At 38.9% G+C, this 16,947-nt stretch overlaps 1 protein-coding gene across 7 annotated transcripts in view; it reads right to left on the minus strand.

Moving 5' to 3' along the window:
• Positions 1-7,585: 7,585 nt before the first annotated feature.
• The window catches only part of CUNH6orf163 (chromosome unknown C6orf163 homolog), a 19,466-nt gene continuing 10,104 nt past the window's right edge, over positions 7,586-16,947 (minus strand). For all 7 annotated transcript variants that reach the window (XM_023534820.1, XM_023534819.1, XM_023534817.1 and 4 more), the window contains 2 exons: positions 11,658-11,860; positions 7,586-8,087 (listed from right to left, as the gene is read on the minus strand). In XM_023534820.1, the coding sequence (XP_023390588.1) occupies positions 7,655-8,087; positions 11,658-11,860 (636 nt within the window). In that variant the 3' untranslated portion in view covers positions 7,586-7,654. The remainder of the gene's footprint in view (positions 8,088-11,657; positions 11,861-16,947) is intronic.

Genomic DNA, 16,947 nt, shown 5'->3' on the forward strand with positions numbered 1-16,947 from the left:
CAAATAGTTTTCTCTGTTTTGTGGTTTGTCTTTTGACCTTGCTTATGATTTTTGACCCAGCAGAATTAAAAAGAAATCTACAAAGTTGAATTCATCATTTTTAGTAATACTTTATCTCCTGGATTTTGTGTCAAACACAGGTCTTCCTCAATCTGATTTATTTAAGTATTCTCCAATGGCTTCTTCTTTTGCAGTTTCATTTTTACTCTTAAACCTTTGATATACCCAGAAGATATTTTGACGTATTGTGAGACAGAATTCAATAATTTCTGTCCTCGATGGCTACCTCCTTGCCCCCAAACCATTAGTTGAATAAGTCATCCCTCTTTCACTACTTCAAAATGCCATTTTTGCTATATGCTAAGTTAATAAGTGACATTAAGAAGATTCAAAACCAGATATTCCATAATTTGGGACAGCATCCCTAAGTTTGCCTTACACCTTTACATTTAATTTTAAAATTCTATTCTGTCCCATTGATTCTAGTGTCTATTCATGTCCCAGAACTACTGTTTCAGCTTCTAATGGCATATAATGAAAAGGCTATTGCCCATTATTACATTGATTGTCAGAATTTCCCTAAATATTCCTGCTGCTTATTTTTCCACCTGAAATTTAAAATCAGCTGTCTATTACCTCTCAATTAATGCCAAGAACAAGACCAACAGCTGCAGCCACATTAACCCTGGGGTATTTCTATGGGTTCCCATTACATTCATAGTCCCCAGCTCCATTCTTAGGTGCTGCCTGTTGCATATTAAAATCACTAAAAAAATAAAGTCTTTTCCTGTTTTGTCTCTGACCTAATTCTTTCTGGACTTCTGATTGCATGGGCAAGCATAGTTTCTTCTCCATGACTGCCTTGGGCTATTGTTCTGGGCTCTGAGACAAGCAATCTTGATATTCCTCTATCCATTATTTTTTCTTATCAGTTCATGCTATAGCATAATTTAAAGTGGTTTGTTCAAAATCATAATCATAAGGGGCTTAACCATAATACGACTTTTATTAACTTCTTTTAGACAGAAGTCTTATAATCCTGAAATAACCTTGCAGTCATTCCAATTCAAACTGTATGTTGTGATTCTGCCTTTTCAATTTGTAAGCATACTTTCCACTTGAGCTGTTAGATTCACACACACGACTGGTTTCTATGCAACCACTCACGTGAAGTACATAGTCTGTCTTGCAGCTTTCCATTCCTTAGCGAAGTGCTTAACATCTGTAGTCAACAAACATACCCCACAGAGTAAAGGAGAAAAAAAAGTTGAGTTAAAGAATTTTTACATAAATGTCAGCAGGCATTTCATAAAATTAAAAAATTTGAAAGCTGAAAGTTCTACCCATCATTGACTAAATACAGTTAAAAATCTACAAGCTATAGATAAACCATAACCTACACGCACACACACAAACACATAAAAAGACTGAATAAATAAAATATAATGAAATTAGTACATTCTAAAATTTAGAATAAATGACTCTAGGATCTGCATGAGAAATGCAGAACCCTATGTCTTGTGGCCTCTTTTTTGTAGGGATGAAAAATAACAACTAACATTTGGAGTACTTTCTTTGTCTCAGGTACCATGTTAAGCATTGTACTGAGTCTTCACCAAGACCCCATGATCCAGGTGCAATTATTATCTTCATTTTATAGATGAAAAAATCTGAGGCTTAATAAGCAATTTGTGTAAAGCCAGCCAGTTGCCAGCTGGTAGACCAGGATTTACATCTAGGAAGCCAGAATCCAGATCACAATGCTGCTACAATGTACAAATGAGAAGCTAGAATGGGAGTATTTGCAGGGTTTCTTACTACATGGGTAATTATGATTTTTTCAAATCAGCTTTATAGAAGTCTAATATATGTAAAAAAAAATTCACCAATTTTGTATACAATTAGGTGCATCTTGAAAAATATATATTCAGTAGTGCTATCATCACCAAAATTATAGAACATTTCCATCACCCCTTAAATTTCACCTATATCTCTTCATAGTTGATTCCTTTGTCCCCATACTCCCTGGCTCTTGGCTTTTGGGACTTTCATCACCTGCTCAATCCTTCTCTCTTTCTAGCCTTGGCATTTCCACTCTGCCCTATGAATCTCTGTGGAGCCATAATTCTTTCTACCTTCTTGCCCTCTTTTTTCCCAATGCACAATATTTTTCTAAATAAAATATTAAGTATATAATACAAAGGGTTCTTAGATATGGCGAAGACCATGGTAATGGCGTGCAAATGAATGCCTGTTGTTAACAGATCTAAGGAGCCCATGAAGTCAATGAATACAAAAGGGCATCTTTTATTTTCAGTTAATTATTTCGATAATCACCTGTTTTATTTTGTTCCCCTCTTATTTGGAAATAAAAGACATAAAATTATTTTTATTAATTATCTATAAATTAGAGGATAAAATGCAAAACACAATGAGTCATATTTCTAGGCATTTTCTCAATAGATTGTGCATATTGTTATATTGTAAGGCCAACATGGGTTACATAATCAAGATCGGATATACACTTCAGGGAAACTTAGTTACCAAACACCATTTGTTTGTCAAGAAGTCTTTCCAAGGTATTAGTCTCCTTATGGTGATGACCATGGGAAACAGATAAGAGAGCTTGAGATGAGACAGGAGGAGTGACTTGGACATACCCCATTGACAGTGGCGTTTTCCCTGAGCAGCTCATGTAAATCCCTTAGCAACAGAACAATGGGGTTTACTCCTACAACTCTTCAATTATTTGGGGCTCCCTGGCCAGAGTCCACTGAGTGTATCTGTGCGACAGGACGAAATGAAGCCAGACCATGATCGTCATGAGCTCCCTGGAATGGGTGACTGCGGTCACTGCACAGGCTTTTGTTTCTTCCTGAGGCCTTTCCCAAAGAGGCTAGAATTCTCTTTGTCTTCCAAAGAACCTAGAGGTAGTATTTTGTCAGGTGGGAATCTATAGGCCTGAACCGACAAGAAAAATAATAACTATCTTCTTTTGGCCACCTGACAACCTTGAAAAAACAAAACCATGTGTGGACCAGGAAAATTTACCCTTGAGATTGTAGAATCCACTTTGCTGAAAACAAAATTTGAATCGAGCCATTCCTTCACTGACGTGGACATCACTCAGGACTAAGCAAGAATATTAGTTAGAGTAGGAGGCAAGTGATAGTAAGTATTAACACCTCCCAGTATAGCATAATGTAAATTAGGAAATGGAACCATGAGCCCATTGTTGCTACTTCTGCTCTAAACAGTATTTTAACAAATAAACTCACTATGTTTCTATCCACTTAGCTGACTTCTCTAAGAGTAAGGACAACCACCTGTTCCATGTACCAAGAATCTGAGCATCTAACACAATGCCTGATATACAGTAGCTTGCTTCCTGATGCATGTTGAATAAACAAAATCAATAATTATTATCCCTCTTTGAATTCTAGATATGTAGATCCCCTAGAATACATTGTATATGTATTCTCCATTGGAGATATGTAGATTTCTAATTAAAATCTACAACTCCATGGATAATTACATTTTGTCATTAAATGATATTCCTTCAAATGGGTAAATGACACCAAGGGTGCTCCTTGGGAACACTCAGTTCGCGTGAGGAGATAAGAAACACTTGTCCAGTATAGAGTGATATGCCAAGGATATTACTTGGCCTTGGAGTTTGTTTTCGGTCCCCAGCACTCAGCAGAGAGAATCCTCTGTGGCCTTAAAGTCCGGTGATGGGAAATAGTCACCCAAAGCAGGTAAGATTGAAACAGTGCTGTGGGAAATAGGAAATATCACATATGGTTAAAATTAAGGAAAGGCAGACTGATAGATTTGGATCTTTGTAAAGTTTAATACCTAATATTAATTACAATACTTAATATTAATTACAACTGCTATGTAAACAGGGATACTTTTAACTTTATTCAACTCAATACTAAAGTGTTCATATTTGGAACTAAGTAAAATATAACTACATTTATTTTTCAATCCTGCAGTTTGGAATCAGATAGCAATGGGTTGAATGCATCTGCACTTTTCAAATGGAGTGACCTTATGCACAATACCTAACCTCAGAAATGCCAGAATGTCTGTCTGGTTGCTGTGAGGCAGAAGCTGAATAATGCAGGTGAAGCACTCGCATGCTGCTTGGCTTATGGCAACTGGACAACAAATGGCAACGCTTTCTTCTTTCCTTTTCTGAGTGATCTCAGCCAAGCAGAAAGAAGAATTTATTAGAGGCAGCAAAATGTCAAACTCTTCTGATCTGTAAGTGGACCTAAGTTTAGCCAAATAGTGTCTACATTGTGTCAGCGTAGATAAGGCCCTCAAAGCTAGAATATACAAGCTTTAAATAGGTCAAATGGAATCAAAGTTGGAGAAAGAAAACCTCAGAGTGACTTCTGTGTAACATGAAAATCCAATGATCACTAAATAGCTTTGTGAGTAGGATGGGTGGGTGAGAAGGAGGGGGTCTCCTTGATCTCTCCTAATGGTACTATGCATCTGTTTCTCAGACCACAGATATTTTCTGTAAAAAGAAGTTTCTTTTCTTCGGGAAATGACATCCAGAAAATTAAACTGCAGTAATCTCTAAGGGTCTTTTGATTGAATTCCCAGATAGCCTCCAGGAATCAAATATAGCTTCCTAAATACCAGAAACCACGGGAACTCCTATTGTACAGATAGCATCACAGACAAATAAGAAAAACACATTCTTTAAGCTCTCTTTAGAGTAACTCTCCAAAATGTTTACAATTTCAATAACTTATATGGGCTTAATATCTAAGGTCTATAATAGCCTCTCTAGGCATTATACTCAAAGTAAATGGTATCGAGAAAATTATTAAGTATTCTCAAGTCAAGTTAGGCAAAAATCAGGTTCACCTGGGAGAACCATCATTTTGAAAATTGCCTGATTTAGTCATAATCAAGTTTCCCTAGAAATTTTTGGAGTAAGGGTCCCATTGAGATTTCAAATGCATACTCACTTTCAGTTTTCACTTGACTTTGGAATCCTTACCCTTGAGCTACGGGCAATTAATCTCTCTCCAAAACCCTGAGAGGGCCTCTGTCTTTTTTGACATTATATTAGTGGGAGGAACTACGGTTTATGATCCTCTATAAATTCATCCCTGAGCTTGGCATCAGGGGAGCTCACTGATGTCCAGTTCTGCTCCCCTTCATTTTTGGCTCCCCATCCTTGTCCACTGGAAGAGGTTGGATTCTCCACAGCAACTCAGAATTGCCCTGCTATAATTCCAATGTACTTGGAAGCAGTGCACCCACTCAATGCTTACTGAGGGGCTGAATTAGGCTGATGATCAAATCCAGGTGAAGGATTTGGGTAGGAATAAAGATGATGTTTCCTCAATTTGGCCTTAGGAGAGATAAGGCTGAGTGAAAACAAGAGAATCGAAAGATACACACACACACACACCCCGCGCCGTGGTGAGTGTTGGCTCCAGGCTGTGAGTGGCAAATGGGGGCCTGGGATAAGGTCTGTCCTGATAGGGTCCCCTGTGACCACCCCTATGACATTAGCATTTTAGGGGAGTAGGTGAGAGTCCTCTGGTGGGCAATGAGCCCTCCTGGGAGTCAACCTGGGATCAGGACAGTATTAAGATGTCTAACTTCCCTTCTCAGAAGCACTTACATTATTTTTAAAACCCTAAGGATGCTATTGGTTGGAATTGGGGTGGGAGCAGGGGCTCGAGTATGAACAAGAAAAATACTAAAACCATAAGTCATTTAATTTCTTCCAATGTGGTTGAAGACTGAGAAGTTATGTTCCTTTTTCCAACCCCAAAACAAATTGCCTGTTTTCATGTTACTCAGCAGGTCACTGATGCCAAAGGAGACATGCTTGACTGTGACCATGAAGTAACCCCTTCAGAAGATGGTTTCCTTCTGTCCTCTATTGAATGTGCTCAGATATTAATCTCATGGATGATTCTAATAACTCAGATACCACAATCCTAGGTACAACTTCCTTTCACTTCTAGAAGAGACAAAAAACGATACATGACATAGACAGGCCACATTCTTCCAGCACTCATCAACAGAACCTACAAAGACACACGCTCGCAGAGTCAACAGACTGGCCACCAAGGCCTTTATGTTCAGGATGAACAAAATAATGACTAAGCGTTTAGGCTGCAGACTCACTCTCTGGATTTGAAACTGGCTTTGCCCCTTATTAGCTGTATGACTTTGAAAAAGTAACCTGTTTGTACCCGTTAATGGTTCTTCCCTTTCACAAATTGCTGTAAAAATGATGAGTCCACTTGTGTACATGCTCCCGGCACATGCTAGCAATCTCCATTGTTGGCTGCTGCTATTATTTATTCATTTCTAAAAAACCTTAGGGCATCTGTCTATGCCTCATAATATTTTGAACTCTGGCTCTGTCACCAGTCGTGTGCCCTGGGGCAAGTTATGCAACCTCCCCGAGTCTCAGTTTCTCTCCCTATAAATTGGGGTCAATAATAATTACTTTCAAAAGTTGTCGTGAGGATTAAGTATTAATGTTCTTAAAGTGCTTCACACATGTAAATACCTTAGTACATAGTTTTTATCATCTATAAACAACAGGGTAACAACTGCTACCTTGCCTCACAGATTGTTGTGAGAATGTACTTGAAAAAGCAGTGTAAAGCACTATATAAAAGTTACTTCGAACCTCTAGGCAATTGATTAGTATGGGTTGCAACAGTTCTGTAGTATCAGAGAGCTAAACACAGAAACGTGTAGTCCACTAGGCAATTATAAACAAATTGCTGCTCTTCCCATTAAAAATCCCCAGACTGGTCGGTGAAAACAAATCCACCTAAGTCTTGCTCAAGAACAGCACTTTTAAATTTACTAGAAACTGCTTTCCAAGTTATTAATTTTAAAGCCACCAATATAGATTGGCGATGAATAATTTAAGAATGTTACATTACAGTGAATAGATTTTGAGAGTCGTTACGGCTTTCATTTTAATTTAGTAAATACTGACACATTTGGTCCTGAGCATTGTGGTACTTGAGTTTTCTGGATTCTGACCCAAAGGAGATGAGTTCAAAGCACTCCTGGGCTTGGGTATAAATACAAGAAGACTCCCCACCTCCTAGGCAAAAAGTCTGTCCTCCAAAGACATGTTTTACAACTGGCAAATATAAGTGAGTCCTTTCTGAATTATTTTATATAGAGTTCTCAGAATTTAAATTTTATCCTACTGAATTTGAGGAAAATATTTTTCCTCCCCTGCTATTGCAGTTCACCAAATTATGATCTCTATACTGGAAGTTAGCATACCTCTCCACAACTGAATGATCTAAAAATATACCCCTTTACTTGTTTTTGACCGCAACAAATACTAAATAGTTATGTCTGATGTAAACATGAGTAAAGCCAGATGCAGAAGTTTGTTTCTTCCAAGAAAGCTTTTTCCCTCCTAATCAGTTTTGATCCTCTCACTTTCATCTCTCCTCAATTAGACTGGGAACTTACTGTAGCCAGGAACGTGCTTTTGAATATTTAGGTTTTCCATCAAAAAGCTCACAGTCCAATAGCACCCTACACATAACCAGGGAGCAATAAATGGTTTTCGAGTAAATTTATTTAGCCTTTAAAACAATGTCTTTTGTAGTGAAATTTCAGCTGAAGACTTCTAATCAAGAGTTGTTTTGGTCTCCTGAATAAGACTGGAAGGTGTTTTCTTTCTTTCTGGCAGAATAAAATCTGCATGTCCTGGTGAAAGCTTAGGAAATGTATAATTGATGTATTTTTGAAATGCCATTCTTGTTTCTTGTAATTCCTCCTCCAGGAAATCTTTCCAATTTGTCATAATTCCCAGTTGTTTTGCTATGGACAGCAGTTCCCCCTGAGTGTTAACTAGTTTATCCATCACATTTCCAAGCACGACCTGATGAGTTTTCTCTGCTTCTTCAAGCACTCCCTGAACCTCTTCCTGCTTCTGCCTCTGGGCCATGGAGTAGTAGATGTTCATCTCATGTTCTTTTTCCTTTATCAATTGGCTCTTACTCTTCCCCCGACCCTTAGTCACTTCCATACCGGCATTCACAAGTTCCTCCACAGCCTTGCTACAAAGAATAACATGAGTTTGTAAGTGAGACAGATCAGCCACTGGAAACAAAAAAACTTCGTCTTTCACCACAGATGTATGAGAATTTACTGCACTGTTCAGCTGAGCCACCAGCCTGAGACAGGCTGGCAGAGATGAGCTTTTGGATTGCATTAGCTGTTAACAATCAAAAACATTTCTCAGAGCAGGGAGATTGTCCATCAACTTCCCTGCTGTGGGCTAGGGAGAGGACACTAGTCTAGCGTCTGTCAGTAACTTTAGGAACCTGAGTCCACCTTGGCCAGAAAAATATGAAGGTAGTATGCTTAAAAATGAAAAAAATAGAGTCAGAGTTCCGAACCTCTAGAGAAAGCATCTCTGTATATCGATCCAGCTACTTACCTTTAGCCAGAGGGGAAAAAACTGTACTCACAGGTTAGGTTTAGCTAGGTTAGTCAGTTAGGTTTAGGGCCTCTTAGCTCTCTTTCTATTTTTGGGAGGCTGTTGAAATGGTGCTAGATGTATTGCACACAGGTTTAAAGAAAAATATCAGTAGCTGTTCCCCTCCCTTCTACCTACTGAGTGTTTCACTTTCCTCAATGTATGTTGCTCAGAACACACTTTTCAACCTCCTTTCTATGTCTACCAACTAAAATCCTGGATCTTAAGAGGAAGAACCAACACTTTATTTTTCCATAGGCAATTCCTAAATTATGAAGGGATCTGTTTCCAAAATTTATTTGTACATCAAGTGGTTAGAGCAATGTTGAACAGAGCAGATCGTTTGCCTGCTGAGCCGACAGTAAGCCATTAATCCATTTTCACTTGAACTACAGGACTGTTAGCACTATTTTAATCCATTATAATCATTGTATTTATAAGGCAAAAGCATTCTGACTTTCCACTTGAGACACTTGTCTGGCGGGAGGCTCAGCGACACCTCCGAACTAGAGCTGCAGGCACTCTACAGGTGGGTGGCGGGCATTTGCAGAGGCCAACCTTTGGCAGCACATTTATATCTCAGAGTTATTAATATTCTCAACCTTCCTTTGGCTCTGCCTCATTTATACTACACACTCTCTCCCACTTCATGTGTTTGCTCATGCTGTTCTCACTTTTCAGTCTTTCACAAATGTGACCTCCTATCTTCTAAGGCCCAATCCAAGACTAACTCCCTCCAAGAAACCTACCTCACCACGCAGCCCGCACTCTCTTTGATTGATCTTTCCAGGACTTTGAACTCTCGCAGCACCTATGTGTTCCTTGTACGAGTCCGTCTAGCCCTGCTCAGATGGAGCAGCCATGCTTAAGTTACTTCACATAATGTTGAGAAAATACCCTTATTTCTTTGTGCCAGAGCTCAGGGCTGCATCCACAGAAGGCATTTCATAAGCTCTGGTAAAGTGAGCAGAGTAGCGTAATGGAAGGTCACAATCTTTGACCTTATAAACCAAGGTTCACACTGGACCCTGTCACTTCCTCTCCACATGACCTTTGGCAGGTTGCTTAGCCTTTCTAAGGCTCAGGGTCTTCACGTGAGGATTTGGAGGATGACAGAACCCAGCAGGAAAGGGCACGGGAATTCACTGAGAAGCATACAAAGGGCCTTGCATGTGCTGGGTGCTGAATAAAGGTAGCTGTCATTAGGAATTATAGCCATGACCACAAAAATTCCTGAGCAGTCACTTCATTCATGCCTTTGCCCTGGGCTAGAAAATACTTAGAACCTTTCCAAACAAAGATGTTTATTTCTTTTTCTAAAATTCTAAGGGTACAGAGTCTCCTAGATAATCTGTTTAGAACCTAATCATCTCAATCCACAAAAACATTTCCTGTGCATTTAACAATTTGTCACAATATGTAAGAGTTCTGAAGCCTTAATTCTCAAGTGAAAGTTCTACAGTGGGATTCTAAACAGTGGTCCTTCTCTATATTTTAGTTTCTGAAAATGTTCTAAAGAACACTGGAATCTAGCAATGTCTAGAAATAAGATCTGGTGTTTTGCAGACTGGGTTTAGCAGATTGGAACAAATTTGAACCTTTGTTTAATAAATATTTAAAGAATGCCTACTATGTGCCAGGGTCTCTTCCAGGCATTTGGAACACATCAATGAACAAAATGTACATTCTAGTTAAATAGACTCAAACAAAAGGCATGGATGGCAGTACCCTAATCTTAGTCAACTGATTCAACAGGAGGAGGTCATTGAAATTTTCATTCAAACCTCACAGAGGAAAGGGCTGAAGTGGGGTGAAAGCAATGGAGTGGGGGAAGGAGCAGAAGCTGCAGGTCTGTAAGGAGTGGGACCCAAAGGCTCCTACAGGGGAGGCAGAGTTCCTGCAGACGGAAGGTGGGGAAGGGCAGGGTGAAGGCACTGCCTTCCACTGCATTGGACCACACTCGTTTTGGAGTTACCACCTTCTCTAACTTTCTCTCAAAATCTCCTTTCGCCTTCTTCTTCTATCTCCACAATGATTTATTACCTATGCAAGAAAGGAGGTCCCACTGAAAAGGCCACAGCTGCAACCCTCATTCTTATTTATCTGCAAAAAAAGAATCCTATAGGATTTTACCTTTGGCCTTCTTCTAAACAGTTCTAATGAGGAAGATTTTATCTGTTCATTACATACAAGTAGATGTATTTGTTAATCAAGGAGCAAAGTAAAAGAGATAAGTCCTAGACTAGTAGGCCAAACACAAGAGGTTTTATTCTTGTTCTGCTGCTACAGTTAAGTGATCTTGGGTAGGTCACTTAACATGTGGAAATTGTAGTTTTCTCTTGGTGCTGATAATCACTAGGGATCCTGACTGCTGTCTTGTTAAAATTAGCCAATTCTATCAAATGTTCATTACATACATAAAAATGGTTACTTTGGTATTCTTAAATATATATATGATTTATGTAAAAATTATTTGTGATTGCGCACATATATAAGGTTGCATGTATATCGAAGGGCATGGAAAGATGCAGACCCTATTATTTAAAATGACTGTCACTGGCAGAAGGTGGAGGGGGGTGGTTAGGGAAGCCGTGGGTCAAGACTAGCAAATTTTGCTTTATATATTTTCATAATGTCAATTTCACTTACAACACATGTTACTTGTGTGATAAGAAAAAAGACCAGAAAGTAACACATCCACAATAATGTATGATATAGGCTAAAGAACACAAAGATTGACTTTTATGTGTTTGTGAAGAAATAGTTCTCGATTCCTCCCCTCACCCTCTTAAAACTGGAGATACAGAATGAAAAACAATATTTAGGACCGTAGTTATCTCTTGAGAGGAAAGAGAGGAAGGAAACATGATTGAGGAAGAACATATGGCTGTTTTAGAAGTGTTACCAATTTTCAGTCCCTTTAGATGGGTGGTAGGTCCTTGAGTACTCATGCTATTGTTTTTCTTTAAATCGCCCCCCCACTCTATAATATATTATATACTGTTCTCTATATTTGATATATTCCATAATAAGAATGTAAAAACACAAAAACTTGGAAATACCACCTATGTGCCTCAACCTTATCCTTTCTCCAAGTCGATCTTGAAAGAGTAAGACTGCTGATTTGCAAACGCGTTCTCTGGAATACCTTTTCTGGGCCTGAATTGCTTCTTGGGCTATGCGTCTCTCTTCAGCCCTGGCTTTCTCCACAGCCTGGATCTTCTCCTTGTGGCACTCTATCATGATCCTCTGGATCCTATGGACCATGCGTTGCTCCGCAGCCAAGTTTTCTCTCCTTAGTTCGTCTTCCATGTCTTGATGTATCTCTAGCTTGGTTTTAGCTGTCATTTCCTTAAGCAACAGTAAAACTAGGTTTAGATGTTACAGCTTTGATGTTTAAAAATGCACACTAAGAGGTTATTCAAATCATAGTTCATCAACCTGATGAAATGTGTACCTGTGAACGCTGATGGTTTAAAAAAATAGTGGGTATAATATGGAAAATTTTCATTTATACAATGCAAAGTAAAACCAGAAACATGCAAACAATATAGCATAAATATTTATGTAGATAACTTTAGAAGGGAATATGCAGAAAGAGAAAACAGCTGAATTACAGGTATTTCTCCCTTGATTGTCCAAATATTCTGTCATACTATCTTTATACATTACAAATACATACTACGGTTCTACTTTCAGAAGTAAATCCCGGGAAATGGCAGAAATAGAGACTATGCCTCCTGAATGTCTCCTAGGTAAGTGGGAACCTAAAGCTTAGGCAGCAACAGTCACACATTTCTGCAGTCACAGGAACCTGCCTGCCAGTCCCCATTGTCATTCGAGCATTGCAGTTCATTGGGGTTGAGGGGCCCTTTCTTATTCACCAAGAAGAAAGGAACAAGTGTTCCACTGCTCCTGGGCGGAAGGATATGTGGATGCCCTTGGTCAAGTAAAGAGAGGAGGCACTAGTCAAATCAGGACTCCAGGAACACAGACCCTCTTACAGAAAACCCTGCCACCATTTTGGAAATGCCTACTAAATCCTCAGTGTGCCGGGCACTCTGGTGAGCCCAGATACTACAACCACAAGAAGGCTGGCATCCTCACTGTCCAGGCAGGGGACCAATGAACGACTTAACCAGACAAGGAGTGTTTTCGTAGAAATACATGCAAGAAAGAAGTAGCAGTGAATTCTGTCTAGGAGTTTCAAAACTTTCACCTAAAGGTAATTTTTCATCTTTATTTTAGGTATAATGAGAGAACATAAAGAAATTATTTTACATAGTGAGTCAGTGGAAGAACTAGGAATAGAAACCAGGATTCTCGATGCTAATTTCTCATTTCACTGCTGTCTCTGATGCTAGGGTTTAAGAGATTAATTTATCCTCCTTCCAGAAATCCTGTAGTCTTATAAAATAGTAGAGTGAGCTCTCTAAGTTTCAAAGAAACTGAAATCACTTTAGCTTTTTAGAAAATAATGTTCCAACAATTAAAATATTTATTAAACAGACCTGCTTTTTTAAAAGAAAGTTTTCAACTTCTTACTTTTGCTACTCCAAGGGTGAAAGATTTTTTTTTTAACATTTTATTTATTTGTTTAACATTTTATTTATTTTCCCCCTCCCCCTCAACTGATTTTTTAAAAAATTAAAAATACAGCAGAAATCAACTTCAAGAATCTCTTCAGAGTGGTCCCAGTTCATACAGTTAGAAGAAAATCATTTTTAGGAAAATAGCAGCTGTTTAGATATGCTAGCTGGGTTTTCCATATTGAAAGCTTTGCCTCTTAAGGCACTAGAACTTTCTGATTTAAAAAAAAAAAAAAATTTTTTTTTTGAATGGAAATATTTCTAAATGTCTTTAACATTTACCTTACTTCATAAAAATATAGTGAACACACTTTAACATTTCTTGATGATCAGACTAGTAGATAAAGATGAACAATTGCACTGGGCTAAATACTTCATACTGCACTTAATAATTGTTCAGGTTCATGAGGCTATTTGTCTCTGCTATCTATGACCCCAGGCTGCTTTGCTTTTTGAGATCTGATATGGTTTTAAAATTTTTCTTGTTCTTCACATGCCATTGGCCTGAGGACTCCCTGTTCTGTTGTCAGTGAGCTCCTTTTTGTTATTTCTACTTTCCAGCATTTAATCTATTTTGGATTTGTAAAACCACACTTGTTTGGTTCAGGGTGTCAAGTAAGTGTAAATAAGATTTGAGTGGAGAACAGGGAGGTTCTGCGATATGTAATAACCTGAGTCTCTATCTTGTAGCCAGAGGCCTTTATTTAACTTCATAGGGGATATTTTAAATTATTTCTGGGTTTTCCAATATATTTTCAGTAATTGAGATTGCTGAGTGGTTGAGCCTTAGATAGATGAGATAATATCATAATACATTTCTACTTGAATCATAGAATTTTAAAATGACATCCTAGCCCTTTATTTTGGCTGGGTTCTGAATTAGGATTCAGAGAATTAAACCCAGCCCCTCTTTTATGTAATGGTTTAGTAAAACCAAAATCATTTCACTGTCTCACATATCATGTGGAATACATATTTAAAGCTACAAAAATAATTCAATGACTTATTGTTTGGCAGTATTCTTACTCAATGGAAAAGTCTTCTGTTTATTTTTACTAAAATGCATTTTGAGTGAGTCAGCCCACATTGTGAGATATAAGAAATGGCCTCGCAAAATCCACCAAATTTACTGTACAGTTTGACAGACACTTATAATACAACATCTCCTTCAGAAGTTTCTCTCAGGTATCACAGGTAGGAATCTGGGCCTGAGTACATGACTTTTTACCTTATGGATGTGGCGATTCATAGCATTTTCCTCTTTGTACTGACTACCAGAAAGCTCAAAGCCCAATTAGTGATAATTGCACAAGACCTCATGGCATACATACATTTTTAAGTTTTAAATTCACCCAACTTCATTATAATATCTTCTCTAATTCTTCTTTTATTTTCCATTAGCTCCCATTCTCATTTACTTTCTAATGTTATTGTATTTAATAAGAGAATATATAAAAACACCTTTTCAAAATACTACCTCCACTGGATAATACCTTGAAATTTTATTTAACATCGAGCATGAGATTTATCCCAAATCCTTAGCATATTAGAGCAATGCCTGGTAGTTCCTACAGAAAAGAATTTAATGGTATTTAATTAGAACGTGGTTTTCTGCTCTATTTATTGGTAATCTCAAATTTTAATATGTGTGAGAATCACAAAGGCTGCTGATTCAAAACATGGCCAGTGTCTTTGTAGGTCAGGTGGGGCCTAGGAATCTGCATGTTATGCTCCCAGGTGAGAAGATTCTAAGACAGTGGTTCGTGGACACCCCCTTAGAAACAGTAATGATGCCTATGAAGATTAAAATAACCCTAGGCATCCCACTTAAGACAAAGCACTCCTTCCTTATATAAAGAAGTCACTGAGACAGCAGTGTAAATGTAAATTCCCAAACCTTAGACAAATACTTTAGCAAGGTGGACCTCTCTCTATAACTTTTTCCTTTTAAATTTTCTTAGGACTTCTATTTTAGTATTAAGTGCATCAACTGTACCAGAAGGCTATATGGGGTACAATCAAATTACTTAAGGAAGGACTAAGAGGTAAGCTCCTTGAAACAGGTATCACATTTAATTATCTTTGTATCTTCACAACCTAATGCCAGGAGTGATACTCAAAATGTGTATCCTCTGGCTGCAGCATTGGGGTAGGGGCCTAGAGCCCCCTACCAAATTTAAAGTGCTTCCTTTTTAAATTGCTGGTTTAGGGAAGGTCCAGGGGCCTGGTGTGGTATAACCAGGGTGATCAAGGAATTAGGGGGCTTGGGGAGTGATTATCAACTGATAGAGAAGTATTTCAAAGCTTTAAGAACCAATATGGCCATACTGGTACAATTCAGCTGAACAGCAGGCCTGCCCAGACATGCTATAAATGCTTTTCACATTTTGAACTGAACTAGGGGATAGGCAGTGAACCACCCCAGCCAACCCTTCAGAGACCCTGCCCCTGGAGCCAAGCAAGGAGGGTCCCAGTACTCCTTAGGAACAGTGGAATGTAACTCCCTCTTCTGCCAGCAAGTTTTCTGAGGACAAAGACACTCCATTTAATCTCACCTAGTACAGATCTGATATATGGTAATTGTTCACTGCTGAGGCAATGAATAAATGGGCCCATTATCCCAAGCTGTTTATTAGTTATGTTCTTATTAAATTAGGCCAAACTTGGGGCCAGACTTCTGCCACTTCCCCTCCAGCCTCTGCCCATGAATCATCACATCTGCATTGTGTCCTGTCCTGTACCTCTGGTGGCCAACTTGTGAAAATAGTCCTCTGTCCTTTTCCTTCGAGCAGATTTTGTAGCCGAAGTACTGAACTAAATAATGAGTCCCTGGGCCTCTGCATGGAACATTTGCTAATTATCTAAAGTCCTGTGCTTGAACAAGTTACAGTTTAGCAAGAACTCCCCTCTCATTTTACGACCTCTGGTCTTGTGAGCCATACTTGAGAAACGACTCAGGGGTCCCTTTTAGCACTGTAGCAAATGCAAATTTAGGTAAAAGGATGCAATCAGAGAGCCCAGATGAAAGAAAACAGCCTATTTCTTCACTTAACTCCCATTTGAGCACTTATCGAGTCAAGGCCCTGTGCCGAGAGTGGTAATAAAACAGGCATGCCCTTATGGAGGCTGCAGTCATGTGGGCATCAGATACTCAACAAGAGATCACAGTGTGTTTAATTATAACAGTGATGTGTGGTGACTGCTGTGAAAGAGGACATGGTGTCAAGGACAGTGTATGAGTGGCACTGCAGAGCTGGTTAGGTACAGCTTCCCTTAGTGTAGTGATGTTTGAGCTAAATCTGATGGAGTGCAGGATGAACGTTCTGGCAGACACCAAGGTGGGAAGGCGTATGGTGCATTCAGGTCCAAGGAGCCAAAGAAGAGCAGCGAGAGGAGGAAAGAGAGCAAGTGGCAAGAGATGTGGTGGGTCAGGCAGGCAGGGGTGGTTTCTTCAGGCCTTGAAACCCCAAAAAGGTTTGGGTTCACTACGTGAAAGGCCACAGGATTCTCCTGCACCCATTCATCACTGCTGCCATTGAGTGTTCAGCATCTCTTCTGTGACAATCCCGGGCCTCCCAACCAACCTCCACAAACACTCATCTAGATTTTACACAGTTGTTTTTTCTCTTATTCCCTTGAGCTTTCTACTAAAGTACTTTTAAAAAGACAGCAAACAAGCCACTATAAAAACCTGTAAGTGTTTTTGATGTTGCTCTTCCAGAATCTGAATTTTAATTTTGTATTCGTCATTTGCTTCTTCAAGTGCTTTCTCCACTGCTTGTTTTTGGCGTTTATCAGCCTTTGAAAGAAAGAGTCCATTTATTTATTAACATGTTTACTGAAAATTAG

The sequence above is a fragment of the Pteropus vampyrus genome, unplaced genomic scaffold, assembly GCF_000151845.1.
Source record: "Pteropus vampyrus isolate Shadow unplaced genomic scaffold, Pvam_2.0 Scaffold133, whole genome shotgun sequence".
Classification (NCBI taxonomy): Eukaryota; Metazoa; Chordata; class Mammalia; order Chiroptera; family Pteropodidae; genus Pteropus; species Pteropus vampyrus.